Here is a 15,000-nt window from a genome sequence, read left to right as displayed (position 1 = left end):
TTTACGGCTTCCTAACTTCAGCAAACCATTTAAGGTACACTTCGACACAAGTTTCCAAGCCTTGGAAGGTGTCCTCATTCAGTGGAGCAGTGATGGTGTGCCACATGCCATTGCATACTGGTCAAGAGTGCTGAAGGAGGCAGAGACGAGATACTCAGTCATCGACCTCGAGGCACTTGCCCTCGTGGAGGTTGTCCAGGTGTTCGAACCTTACATTTACGGCTGCCATTTTACTTCCTGGACAGATCACCAACCCCTCATCTATGTTTTCTCCAGGCGCACCAAGAGCAACAGGCTGAGTCGGTATGCACATAAACTAGGGGACTATGACTTCACCCTTTGTTACAAGCAGGGTGCCAGCAATCATGGCCCCTGACCTGCAGTTACACCAACATCTGCAGATGAAGCCTGCCCTGTGGATCAGCCTCTTCAGCTCCCCTTGCCTGACCCGCCTGAGCAGCTCCAAGATGATTCTGAGCCAAGACCCTGGAGCCAAGACAGATGAGGAAGCAGCAGTTACCAGACCCCACCTGCATGGACTTTCTGATCTGGCTAGAGGGCGTCAGACCTTATGTCCTACAGTACCTTCAACAGCAGGCCCTGCACTTCACTTCACTCACTGCCAACCTGCAGCCACTCATCCTCACTCAACCTATCGAAACCTCTGCAATGCCTGCAATCCCAGTATGCTCACGCTATCACGAAATTACATCACCTGATGCAAGGCTTGTCAACGTCGTAAGGGGCCGGCCCCGCGTGCACTAATGCAACGCCACCCTCTGTCTAAGGCCACCTTAGACATGGTGTCTGCTGACCTTGTGGATCTGCGAGTCTCATCACGGGGATATTATGTACTATCGATCATCGACTATCATACCCGCCTCCGGCAGCTGATTCCTGAGAGACAAGAGAGCAGACAGTCCTTGCAGCATTCATGGACCATTACGTGATGCTGTTCGGGCCACTAGACCAGTTGCACACCGATAACGGTCTGGAATTCTCGTCGGACGAGTGGCGCTCCCTTCTCAAAATGCTGAGAGTGAGCACTCCTCCGTAGTCCAACAGAGTTGTCGAGCGCAGCAACAGGGCCGTCAAAGATGCGCTTGCCTCTTTTGATCAGCACACACCTCAGTGGCCCATCTACCTACCGTCTGTTCGTCTTGCACTCAACACCGCCCTTCACCTGTTGGTCTGTTGGAGGCCATCCCTCACCAATGTGCAAACAGCTGACGAAGGGTTGATAGTGCAGCAGTTAGCGGATGACCGATGTCTGGTAGTCGAAGTGAGCCCACAAACACTGGAGGCTAACAAAGCTCATTACGACCAGGCTGAAAGTCGCTCCTGCCTTTCGAGCAAGGGTTACTGGTCCTGAGGAAAGTTGAAGGCAACTGAGGATCACTGAGCGATCACTGGTTGGGGCCATGCCATGTTGTGAGGCAGCTAGGTCCAGTCACATATGACGAGCTGGATCTGTAGGCCCCTCACCGTGCCGCCCGTGTGCACGTTAATCAGCTGAGGTTTTGTACGTCTTCCTCAGAGCTGGACTTTGCTGAGGAAGGGGATAAGCTGCCTATAGAAGCTACCGCCGCTAGAGGACGCTGTGACATTTTAGTGCAGAGTAGTATAGTGCAGTGAAGTGTAGTGATAGTAATAGTGACAATGAAAATAAAACAGAACAAGTCGTTTTCGCAGTGTGAATGTCTCGAGATTGTGCCAGGTGTAATGTTCCTCACAAGGCATTTTCCATAAGGGGGGAGGGATGGTAGTGAACTTTGAAACCCACCTGTTCATTTTAATTTTTATTCTTAATCATTGTCTTTTTGCAAGGAGACTAAGACCGAGACCCCAATGTAGGCCCCTACGTTGGGCCTCAGCCCTTGCCTACTAATTTTGCTTGGTCCTTTATTCTCTTCTTTCCTCTTCCATAACTTTATTCTTTTCTATCCTATTCCTAAGGTGTGAGAGCCGTGCTGAAAGGATGAAAGGCTGGCTTTGTCAGTCACGAACGGCTTCCGGGGGGACACGGGCACGGCATTCCTTTGGTTAATTGCCTAGCCCTTACCCTTAAGAGGACCCATAGAGGTAGATGGTTTCTTTTCCCCAGTTTACTAAGGCTCACCATGGCCAGTGATTCTTTATTCCTTATAGTGGCATCAAGGCCTGGCCATATATCAACTAGCCTATCAGAATTTAATTTTAATCTTTTTTAGACCCCTGCCCCTCCTTTAACCATGGCTCCGACCACTGATACTAATACCTCCTCTTCTACGCTTACGAACAACTCTAACCATTCCGAACACCCACCCAAGTTAACTCAACCTCTGGAAAGCACCCCTTCCCTAACATTCTCCTCTTAATCTGCTGCAGAGTCCTCTTTCGTGTCTACCCCCTCTTCCCTTATTACTACTATTCATTCTTACTGTCCTCCCCTCCGCAGAACTACTCTACTCCACTCCACGCCACCCCATTTTCCTTTCGCCCTTGTCCTTCTACAAACCTTCTGAGTAATCTCTCTGACCCAACCAAGTGGGATCGATTATTTGTGATTCCTCCCACAGCCCCCTATTCTGAGAATACCCTCCTCTTTCAGAAGTGCCTCCAGAAACAAGTAGGCAAGGTTACCTTTCACAGTCGCTCTGATCGTTCACAGCTTGTTACAGGTGCATCTGAATCTGACCTTACTGGTAAACCCATTCTTGTCGAACCTCTCTTAATACTTGTACTGGTAATGTTTTTATTCCTCCAAATGTTTGTCCCGTGTATGGCAAGGACTGATCAGACTGAAAATGACCTACTTCCCTGCCTTACCCCCCCCCCCAATCCTTTGCCTGTTGTCGTGGGGGGGGGGCTTTGGAGACGGAGACTGAGACCCAGTGCAGGGATCTCCCCTGCCTAGGGCCTCAGCTAATTTTGCATGGCCTTTTCTCCCTCCAGCTCTTTCGTTTCCGTCCCTTCTCCAACCCCTTCTACTATCTACTCCCTGAGGTGTAAGAGCCGTGTTAAAAGGATGAAAGGCTGACTTCGTGCCAGTCCTGGGGCCGGATTCTCAAACGCGTTAAGGCGCCGTATCTCCTTAAGGCACCTTAACTTACGGCCAGCGATCTTAAGGCCCATGCACAAAGGAAGGGGCCCGCCATATTGGTGCAAGTTAAGGCGCCCTCTGTTAAGGCAGGGGGAGAGCAGCCTTAGCGAGTTACGGCGAAGCATAAATGACATTTTTCAGTCCTAGAACAATTAATACATTACAATTTGTATTTTACTCACTTACGGTGTTATTAGGTGTACATAAACTAATTGTGGAATACTAAATAAGGCAACAAGTGTAGTATTCCAACATAACTGTGATTTGCTTTTCCCGATAGATGCAACCACACACCGTTTTTTTTGGGTGAATAGAATAATTTTATAATAGCTTTCGTCGTGCTCCGTGCGAATCTAGCGCTCATTTCCTTCGCAAACGAAGTATAACTACGATATCGGTCCCGATAGCTGGGGAGGGCATGACACATATCAGTTAATTTGAGGGGTAACTTCGAGAAAAATCATTAGAATACTAGCAAGCATAGTATATTGACGCATTTCTTTTGCCACGTGATGACCTATTCCATATCTGATTGGTTCTACTGAGTGTTTATGTTCACATCACGTTCACGCTCGAATCTAATTGCCTCACATGATTTCCTTTGCCCACGTCATCCGCTACAAATCCGTCTAATTTTCCGTCACTCTTAACGACTTTTTGTCATTTATCGCGGCGTTGGAGGCGTAAGCTTACTGCGGCTCCTGGAAATTGTGTACTTTATACCTTCTGTAACACCGTTATTATCAATTTGCGCAGAAAATGGTATAGAGGCAATTTTTTAGAATGATGTGTTGTACCACTGGGTAAGCTGAGATTCTTTAATTTAGGTGCGGGGTTGCATTTTCAATAATACCAATTTTGTTTTAAAGTTTTATCACGCCACGGACTGGACACAGGGTTGTGTTTACGAAATCAGCTGATTGGCATTTACGACTTGTGATTGGTCAAGATACCCTAAGAGCCGCCTGAAACGGCAGCTGTGATTGGCCACCGAAGATCCGACGCCTTAAGTGATTTGCGGCGCTGCGGAACTTTAGGCAGGGATAAAACGCCTTAAAAAACGTTTGTGCATACGAAGCTAAGTCCGAGATACGGCGCCTTTGACGGGCCTTAACTTGGGTCGCGGTTAAGGCCTCCATCCTTAACTTAATGCTCTTTTGAGAATCCGGCCCCTGAACGGCCTGAGGGAACCATGGGCACGGTATTCCCCTGTTTTGTTGTTTAGCCCTTACCCGTCAAGGGGACCCTCAGGGGTGGACCGTTTATTTCCACAACATAGCCAAGGCTTCCCATGGCCAGTGATGAAGTAATACTCATAAAAGAAGCAATGAGGCTTGCCCCTTCATCAATAGCCCCATCAATTCAAACTCTCCCGGCTCCCCGACCCCAGACTCTCCTTTGACCACGACTCTGAACACTACAACTACTACCCACTCCTCAATGCCTACTAGTGCATTATCCAACCAAGTCGAGACTCCTACTCTCCCAACTTCCTCCTCAACTTCATCAGCTCTACCCCCTGTGCCCAACCTGGTCAAACGGATCAAACTGCCCTGCACAAACACGCACGTGCTAACTGCGGCGGCCCCAGAATGTATTTTATAGTTTGTCTGAGGTAGCAATTCTCAAATACAAAAATGGTCTCATTCTACGTGAAGCTACGCAGGAAGCACGCCGACATACTCCCTGCTCTAGTAATGTCGCTCGCTCTGCCCCTCCCCCTCCACCTCAAGATGTTCCTACTCCCTCCCCTATAACTACTTACTTACCCACTTCCACTTCTAAATTCTGCCTCCCCAATTAAATTATTTTGCCACTCTAAATCCAGACACTCCAATTTCAACTACATCCCCAACACCGTCGCTCTCCCTCCCCACACTACCCGCAGCAGACAGACTAAACGTTCCACCCCTTCTTCCCCTACCGCACACTCACCTCCACCTACCTTTGCCTTTATTCCTCAGACACCAGTCTCCTCTTCCCCTCATATGAAAACCTTTGGCTCACAGAACTCTCCAACCAACTCCACTGCAGAAACTATGGAAGATATTCACAGCTATATGGTTGAGACAAAATTCCACAACTCGTGCTCCCTCTGCACTCGAAGTGACTGCCGATATCCATCCTCCTCCTGCTCATATTTCCCCTGCACCCCTTCCTCCTACTCCCTCCCAACACAACCCATCCCCCTCAACTCCAACTACTGCCGATATCCATCCTTCTGACACCCATCCTCCTCCCTACTCATATTTCCCCTACACAACTTCCTCCTACTCCCTCCCAACACAACCCATCCCCCTCAACTCCAACTACACGTACATTCTCCCTCCCTCCATCGCCTCTATCATTTCCACTCCCTCTTGGATACACACGTGAATCACTTATGTAATTCCCTTAACTATAGCCCATTCACACAGCAACTCCTTTACCCATCTTTAACCTTTCAAGATTACTCTAAATAGTTGACATAGCAACTATCACCCTTCACCCCTCCTCTAATATACTTTCCCACAGTGCTATATGACCTTAGATGTATAGCACATTTATTTTGCTTTTAACCATTAACCATTTCTAAGTATGACCCAAGGGAACACTCATCCCTCACCCACCCCCAATCCCTCTCTTTCTACTCCTTCAGCATTTGAAGTATTAGCAGATATCCATCCTCCTCCTCCTCCCCCACCCCCTTCCTCCTACACCCTCCCATCATACCCCACCCTCTCTACCGCACGAATTCCTTCTATTACAACAGTTTCCTTTCCTATCAAACCACCAGATACTTCACCTCCTCCTGATCCTTTATCTCAACCCTCAGATACCTAATCCCCTACTACTAAGACTACCATATCTACCGTTATCACCTATTATCCCCATTCCTTCCCCAGTCACAGATACAATACAATTCACGTAACTGTTCTACCTCTTTAACCTTTCCACTTTTACTAATCCCTGCTTTACTTCATTTACCTCCCTCCGTTCCCTTTTCGTTACCATACTTTCCTATAACACCTTCTAATCTTTGACATCTAACACCTTCCCCTCACCCTGGATTCTTCTACTTCTTCAACAGCGACCTCTATTCTACCTTGAACATTTTCCTATACCTTCCCCAGTGACAGATACACCATAATTCACTCAATTGCCCTACCTTCTTACCCCTCCCCTTTCTACTGATTTTTGCTCTAGATCACTTGCTCCCTTTTTTCCCTTTTCATTACCATACTATCCTATAACGCTCTCAAACCTTTGATATCTAATACATTTTAACATAATCTTTAACTCTCCTTTGCCCTTACCGACACAATACTTTACCATAGCTATAGACCTTTGATGTCTAGCACATCTATTTTCAAACATTAAACATTGACCCGATAAATTTTCGTACGCCTGGCAACGTCGTGCTCTACCCACTGGCTGAAATAATTGCAAATATTTGGCGCTAACAATAATGATGATAAAGATAATACTAATAATAATATTCATAATAATAATATTTATAATAATAATAATAATAACAATGATAAATCTAATAATGACAAAATATAATTATAGTAGTATTAGTAGTAATAATAATAACAATAATAATAACAATAATAATAATAACAATAATAACAATAACAATAATAATAACAATAATAATAATAACAATAATAACAATAATAACAATAACAATAATAATAATAATAATAACAAAAACAATGCTAATATTAATGATGCAAAAATGACAATAGTAATAACAATAATAATGATAATTATTACCACCATTACAAGTTACCGGACCCCTGGATAAGAGGTACGCCTCTCTTCTACCTCCCCTTTCCCTCTACCTTTCCCACTCTGCCACCCACTCTTACTCCCAAATCGTCCTTTCAGCCATTCCTCCCCTCCCCCCACTCCCTCGCCTCCCTTCCTCTTCCTCCTTAAACTACCCCCTCTCTTTCACTCCATTAACCCCTTCCCTCCCTCTCCCATTCCCCCTTTTTTCTCTGAGTCCCCTCTCGCTTCTTCCTCCCTCTCCTTAATCATAACCTTTTCCTTTTGAGTCCTCTCTCTGTTTCCCCTTTATTTCCCTTTCCCCATCTCCCTTTTTCTCTTTAAACCCCTTTTTGTCCGTGTCTCCCTCTTCCCTCTTTCATTTCCCTTTTATCCATTTCCCCCTACCTCCCTTCTTAACCTCTCCCCCTTGGCTAATTGTGTAATTAAAAAATTTGCATAAACTGACAGGCTAAATTCTTCACTGAACTGTACTTGCCTCTAAGAAAGATGATCATGATAATAATAATCATAATAATAGTAATAACAACATTAAAAATAATAATAATAATATCAATAACCACAACCATAATAATAATTGCAATAAAGATCATAATCAGTTATAAAACAGCATGTGTATTATTCTCTATATTCTTTAATACTGATGTCGTCAGTCATTGCCAGACAAGACAGAATTATGACTGATGATATTAACAATAGCAATAATGATGATAATAGTCATAAGATTAATGATAATAGTAATAACAATTTTGATAATGTTGTTAGTGATAATAATAACAATATAATAATATAATGATAACAATTCTAATAATAAGGATAATAATAATAATAATGATAATGATAATGATAATCATCATCATCATTTAATAAAAATAAAAATAATAATAACAATAATAATAATCATTATCATTTTTATCAATAATGAAATTGATAACGATAATAAAGATGATGATAATAATAATTAAAATATTGTAAACAATAATGATAATAATTACAACAACAGTAGCAATAACAATAATAATAATCATCATTAATCATTATCATAATTATCATTAAAATAATAGTAACAATAATATTAATAACAATAATCATAACCATTGTAATGTTAATAATAATAATAATAATAATAATAATAATAAAAGTAATAATAATAATAATAAAAATAATGGTGATGATGATGATAATAATGATAGTAACAACAGCAGCAATAATGATAATAATGAGAAATAATGATGAGATGATGATTATTATTATTGATGATGATAACAAAAATAATAGTGACATTGATAATAAAAAAATAACCAAATCAAAATTCATGATGATGATGATGATTGATGATTGATGATGATGATGATGATGATGATGATGATGATGATGATGATGAAGATTACATAAACAAGAGTAATAACAATAATGATATTTATAATTATAATAATAATAATGATAATTATGATAATAATGATAATTGTGATAATAATAATAATGATAATTATAATAATAATAATAATGATAAAATAATGATTAAAATAAAAACAATAATAATCAGATGAAGAATGATAATGATGATATTAATGAAGATGATGATGGTAATGATGATGATAATAATTATAACAACAATATGAATAATCCTCGTAATCATAATGATTATAGTAGTAGTAGTAGTAGTAGTAACAACAACAACAATAATATAAATAACAATATAAATAACAATACAAATAACAATATAAATAACAACAATATAAATAACAATATAAATAACAATAATGATAATAATAATAAACCTGATAATAATAACAGTAATAATAATAATAAGAATGACAGTAATAACGATAATAATAATTATTATATTTTTGATGACTGTGGAGCCCGAAAACACAAACTCGTTTTACAAAGACGAAAAAAATACCCGATAACAGACATAGCATATTCGTTCAATGCTTAAGTAAAATGGTAGGCGAATAGCAGCTGAAAGACGTTAAAATCTGTCTTAAAGAGCGCGATTCCTTGAAGGTGATTCCTTACCTTACCTGCGGACCCTTTCTCCAACCTCGGACACAACCTCAAACCCCTAATATCAATCTTGGGCCGAGAAAGAATGAAAGAAAAAACAATTTAGCAATCTCTTCATGGTTTCTATGCCTCATAATATAGCATATCTTGAGGATGCGGCTTCACTGTATATTTTTATTATGAACAATAATACTTGCCCCAGAAAATTGGCCTACAATATTCTTTCCAACCAAAACTTTAGGATAATAATAATCATGATCATACAAATACTAATAATGGTAATAATAACAATAATAATGATAATAATAATGATTATAATGACAGTAACAATAACAATAATAGTAATAGTAATAGTAATAGTAGTAGTAGTAGTAGTAGTAGTAGTAGTAGTAGTAGTAGTAGTAGTAGTAGTAGTAGTAGTAATAATAATAATAATAATTCCCCCGTGGTCTTGAAATACCGGGTTGGCGTTCGGCGGGGAATAGCCTTGCCTCATGGGTAGAAAGAGCTCTTTAGTCTTGGCTGACAATCTTTCTAGAGATGGTATCTCGATAAAAATACTGGTTGATGGTAACCATAAAACACGCCCTCTAATTGAGAGAAATGTCAAATACTGAAATTGAACATAACGGCGTCAACGAGGCTGGAGCCCATCAGGGTGAAGGCGTCGCGCCCGTCAGGCAAGGAGCTTCCGATCCGGCTCCTGCAGGTCGTCATCAGGCTACGGGTCGGATAAACCAACGAATGAAATGGGAAAAGGAAGTGAACAAGATTGCGATTGAATGCTGGATAAGAAGTGAACCCACAAAAAGAAAGTACAGGCAGAGAATGAAGCAGATATGGGACGAAATAGGAGTGTTCCCCATCACAGAGCAAAGATTAGCAGATCAAGCCAGGCAAATTCGGGTGAATAAATGGCTTACAGACATGGAAATTGAGGAAATTGAAAGGTGTGCGAATAGTCACAGCGAAGAAACTGGCGATGCAGTCAACAATGAGGAAGCGGAAGAAGAACAAGCTATACAAGGAAGTGATGTTGAAGGACAACAGGAAATGGTAATTCAAAGTGGCACTGATCAAGAACTCACAAGAGAGACAAGTGATAGGCCTTTCGATGAGCAGCAAGAAGAAGAGCTCAAAGATGAAAGAGAAGAAAACTGGATGTTTCCTGAAGATGATGAAATGTTGATCAGAAGAGCGGAGATTGAAAACTACGAGGAAGAAGAAAAAGAAGTATTGCGAAAATTAATGAATGAGATCAGACAAAATCCGTAAAAGAGCCCTCCAAACCTCAGATATAGTGATAGGAAGAAAGTCAAAGCAGCTACAATGAAAGTGAACAAAGTCCTAGCTATAATCAGCACTAAGTCAATAACGGAAACAAACATAGTATTGCGTGCAGCTGGAAATGTATCGGAGTTGGTGGGGTATAAGGCAATGAATAGGAAGGAAGACAAGACACCGCATTGGAGGAGAAGAATTTTGGACAAACAGAAGGTTTTGCGCAAGGATTTAGGCCAGTTGAATAGGATGAAAAGAAATGAGTTGAGAAATGAAGGTACAATAACAAAGCTCGAAAGGAAATATTGCATTGAAGAAAAGGGAGTATCTGTAGTTCATGAAGAAGTTCAACAAAGGTTAGTTGCAATTGGAGCAAAACTTGTAAGATATGACAATAGGACAAGTCATTACAGACAGAATCGCTTGTTTGAATCAAACCAAAAGAAATTGTTCGATGAATTAGATGGAGTGAAAAGGGAAATGGTGGTACCTGATGCAGAGGAAAGTAGTAGATTCTGGAGTGACATATGGGACAATTCAGTAAAACACAAGGAGAATCCAGAGTGGTGGAAGAATGTGGAGGATGAGTTAGCAGGAGTAGGAGTGCAAGGAGACATACGTATCGAGACACCGAAATTGCGAAAGCAGATAAGGAAAATACCGAATTGGAAAAGCCCTGGTCCTGATGGAGTGCAAGGGTATTGGATAAAGAATTTGACTAATTTGCATGGTAAGATAGCAATTCAACTGGATAAGTGTCTCCAAGAAAAAAACGTGCCACTATGGATGGTGACAGGGAAAACAGTACTTTGTGTAAAAGATTTAGCAAAAGGAAGCGCAGTTGACAATTACTGACTGGGATCATAGCGGAAGAATTGTATAATTATCTTGAAGAAACAGCATTATTGACATGGGAATAAAAAGGTTGCAGAAAAGGAAGCCGTGGGACTAAAGACCAACTTCTAATTGACAAAATGATCTTGAACAATTGTAAAACACGTTTAACTTCACTAGCTGTTGCATGGATTGACTATCGTAAAGCTTACGATATGGTCCCTCATAGCTGGATAGAAAAATGTTTGGATATGTTTGGAATAGCAGTCAATGTCAAGTCTTTCATAAGCGAGTCAATGAAAAAGTGGAACACAGAATTAAATGCGGGCCAAACCAGACTTGGAAACGTAAAAATAAAGCGAGGAATTTTTCAGGGGGATAGTTTATCACCACTGCTGTTTGTTTTGACGATGATCCCGTTGACGCTGTTGCTAAGGAAAATAAATATTTTTTTATGAAGTAAAGAAGAAAGGAGAAAGAATTAACCATTTACTTTTCATGGACGACTTGAAATTATTCGCAAAAGATAAAGATCAAATTGATAGTTTAGTAAATACAGTCAGAATATTCTCAGAAGATATCAAGATGGAGTTTGGATTATCTAAATGTGGAGTGCTAATCATAAAAAGAGGAAAAATAGTTGAAAGCGATGGCCTCTGCATGCCAGATGGTGCAATGATGAGAAATGTTGAGGAAAGTGGATACAAGTATCTTGGTGTCTTGGAAGTGGATGGAATAAAGCATGATCAAATGAAAGATCAAGTAAAGAAAGAATATACCAGAAGGGTCAGAAACATATTGAAATCAAAGTTAAATGGAGGAAATATAATCTCAGCCATTAATTCAAGAGCGGTATCAGTTGTCAGATACGGAGCAGGAATCATAGAGTGGACAAAGAATGAATTGGAGGAAATGGACAGGAATACAAGAAAGCTGATGACAATGTATGGGGCGCAACACCCAAAAGCAGATGTTGATAGGTTGTACTTGAAAAGATATGATGGTGGAAGAGGCTTGCTTGGCGTTGAAGATTGTGTGCAGGCAGAAGTCAACAGTCTTGATAAGTACTTACGCGCGTCAGAAGAAAACATGTTGAAGGAAGTAAACATCAGTAGTATTCTTGAGAACAAGAAACATGGGCAGAGCAGAGAGGATATACAGAAAAGTCATAAAGAGAGATACGAGAACAAAGGATTGCATGGACAGTTCCATAAAGCTACGGTGAAAGTAAAGAGCAATAAATCATGGGATTGGCTAAGAAAAGGATATTTGAAAAAAGAAACAGAAAGTACAATCATAGCAGCACAAGATCAAGCCCTTTGCACAGGGAATTTGAGGAAACGAGTCTATGGAGAGGATATTCATTCAAGTTGTAGAGTGTGTGGTACTGCAGAAGAAACAGTGGCACATATTGTGTCAGAATGCCAGAAACTAGCACAGAAGGAATACAAAGAAGTTAGGCATGACAATGTTGCAAAAGTGATCCACTGGAAATTATGTGAAAAATGGGGATTTGAGAAATCTGATAAGTGGTACACACACAAGCCTGAAAAAGTAATGGAATCCGACGAGTGCAAGATTTTATGGGATTTCCCCATACAAACAGACAAGATACTGGAACACAATAGACCGGATATCACTGTAATTGAGAAAAATAGCAAAAAATGCCTTCTTATCGACCCAGCATGCCCATTTGACACTCGTATTGAAAGGAAAGAAGAAGAAAAGTGCAACACTTACTGCGACTTGAAATATGAGATTGCAAGAATGTGTAGAATGAAAGAAGTTGAAGTAATCCCTGTAGTTGTAGGGGCACTAGGATCTGTGACGAAAGACTTTGAAAAATGGATTAAAAAGCTAGATTTGGGAATAACAGCAGAAATGTTACAAAAGCCTTGTTTACTTGGAACAGCCAGGATTATTCGGAAAGTCTTGGACATGAAATGAAGAAATTAGGGATGCTGCAATATCTAAGACCTCTGGTTGTGGTCCGCTATTGCAGCTCATTAACCAAGATATAACATTAATCTTGTGAATAGAAGAAATAATAATAATAATAATAATAACAATAATAATAATAATAATGACAATAATCATAATAATAATAATAATAATGATGATGATAGCAATAACAACAACATCAACAACCCCGGCCAGCCTTCCACGACAATCTTACTCAAGCCACTGGTCTAAAACTTGAGGGATATGCATAAAAGATAAAAGATCGGCTGATTTATTTAAAACACAAAAACAAAAAACAAAGACCTCTTACATATTTCAAAGCAAATGTTATGGCTGAGGAAACAAGGAACAGAAGGCTATATATATTAGCAATATTGAGATCTTTATTAAGATATTTGAGGCACTTTTATTGCTATTAATGACTGTTTTAAGACAAGCTGAAGGCAACATGCTATTGCCTATATGTTTATTAATTTCAATCATTTTAAAAATCATCCCTATCATCTTCCTTTCATAGTTGTTACTGTAGTTATTGAAACTATTTTTTAAATTTGTTTTTAAGATCAATACTTAGACAAATTCCTCATATTCAATATAGTTAGATTTTATGAATGCTCACACAATAAAAAATAATAATAAACACAAAAATTTTGATTATTGCTAATTGCCATTAACCACTTAAGAAGACAGTATGAATTATTCTCAAATTCAGATGGAACAAGGGAGGTGGAAGCACGTGAAGGAGAGAGGAGTGGAGGAGGAAGAAATAGGAGGTGGGAAGAGAGAAAAAGAGACAAGGAAGGGAGAAGAGAGAGGGAAAAGGGGAAAAAAAGGGGAAAAGATGGGGAAAAAAGAGGTGAAGAACAAGAGGGGATTGGAGGGTAGTAACGAACAGCTCAAAAGTGTCCTTTAGCGGAACTCTAACATTGGGCAAAACTGAATTTAATTCAACAAAAATTACAATAGAATCACTCATGTTTTACTTACTGATAGCAGTACTTCTTTAGCTGATCTCCGATGAAACTGTTTTTACAAAGGTCTTCAATACCAATATAGGTAATAAGACTCAGTTGCAGTTTATATTTATATTTTCTGGTATATCCTCTTTTCATAAACTACCTACAATTCATCCACATACAGCAATAAACAAATTAACATTTTTACAAAATCATTCCATTAAAGAATTTGGTTTAAGAATGCATACCACTGTTATGAATATGATGAAATTATGATTATCAGTATATCATTTATTCATTTAATATTAATAATGTAGTAATATCACAAGTATTCTACCATATCATGATAAATACATTAGAATGCAATCACTTTCTTAAACCAATGATATCATCATTTTTTAAACATTCAGGCATCCCTTCATTCAAAAGCAATGTGAATTAAATACCAAAATTAGGTAATATATCATATAGGCAAACATATGAAAAAAATATCTTGTCCCATTTTTTAATCATTAATTCCGACAAAATGTTCAAGTCTTTGCATGGTTTGAACACAGAAATGGGCAACTATTTCTCACAACAAACAACAATGCATATGTGAACTGTCATTTGCAATAAGCACAATTCATTGAATATTCAAAATCAAATCAATATAGCATGTAGAACTTCACGTTAATATATATTTGCACATTAAATTTTATTCTTGAACAATTAATGGAATTACTTAAAAAGGCACAATGTTTTATTATCAATTACCATTCCTTTGGAAATGCAGCAGCACTGAACATAGAAATATGAAAGATATAGTAATGACTGTAAGTGTGTATCTCTTTTTATACACTGACATCAAGACCCATGAAAAATAAGAAATGAAAATGATGAACTTCCAATTTTCCTTAACCAGATGAAACTACTGCAACACTTATGCTTAGGAATTCCATTATAATGCTTTTTGATCTTTAAAAGTAAATAAATATTGACTTAGTGTTTGAGAGAATAATGACATTCTTATGGCCATGAAATAAGCAAAATTATATAACTTTTATATAACAGAGCTATCTGATATGTAACGTGAAGGAAATTCATTTCATGATGAACAGA

At 39.2% G+C, this 15,000-nt stretch overlaps 2 protein-coding genes across 2 annotated transcripts in view; one reads left to right on the top strand and one right to left on the bottom strand.

The window, feature by feature from the left end:
* Window positions 1-10,195: 10,195 nt before the first annotated feature.
* Window positions 10,196-12,928, top strand: LOC138860778 (uncharacterized). The gene is made up of 3 exons (XM_070119111.1): window positions 10,196-10,877; window positions 11,162-11,269; window positions 11,508-12,928. The coding sequence occupies exons 1-3, from the start codon at window positions 10,196-10,198 to the stop codon at window positions 12,926-12,928; spliced, it is 2,211 nt and encodes a 736-aa protein (XP_069975212.1).
* Window positions 12,929-14,013: 1,085 nt separating this feature from the next.
* Window positions 14,014-15,000, bottom strand: part of Plekhm1 (Pleckstrin homology and RUN domain containing M1) — a 9,389-nt gene continuing 8,402 nt past the window's right edge. Inside the window, exon 10 of the mRNA XM_070118964.1 lies at window positions 14,014-15,000. This exon is cut by the window's right edge and continues 537 nt beyond it. The gene's annotated coding sequence lies outside the window, so the exon portion shown is untranslated.

Source organism: Penaeus vannamei, chromosome 43 (assembly GCF_042767895.1).
Source record: "Penaeus vannamei isolate JL-2024 chromosome 43, ASM4276789v1, whole genome shotgun sequence".
NCBI classification, from domain to species: domain Eukaryota; kingdom Metazoa; phylum Arthropoda; class Malacostraca; order Decapoda; family Penaeidae; genus Penaeus; species Penaeus vannamei.
This window is presented reverse-complemented; position numbering and strand designations above follow the sequence as displayed.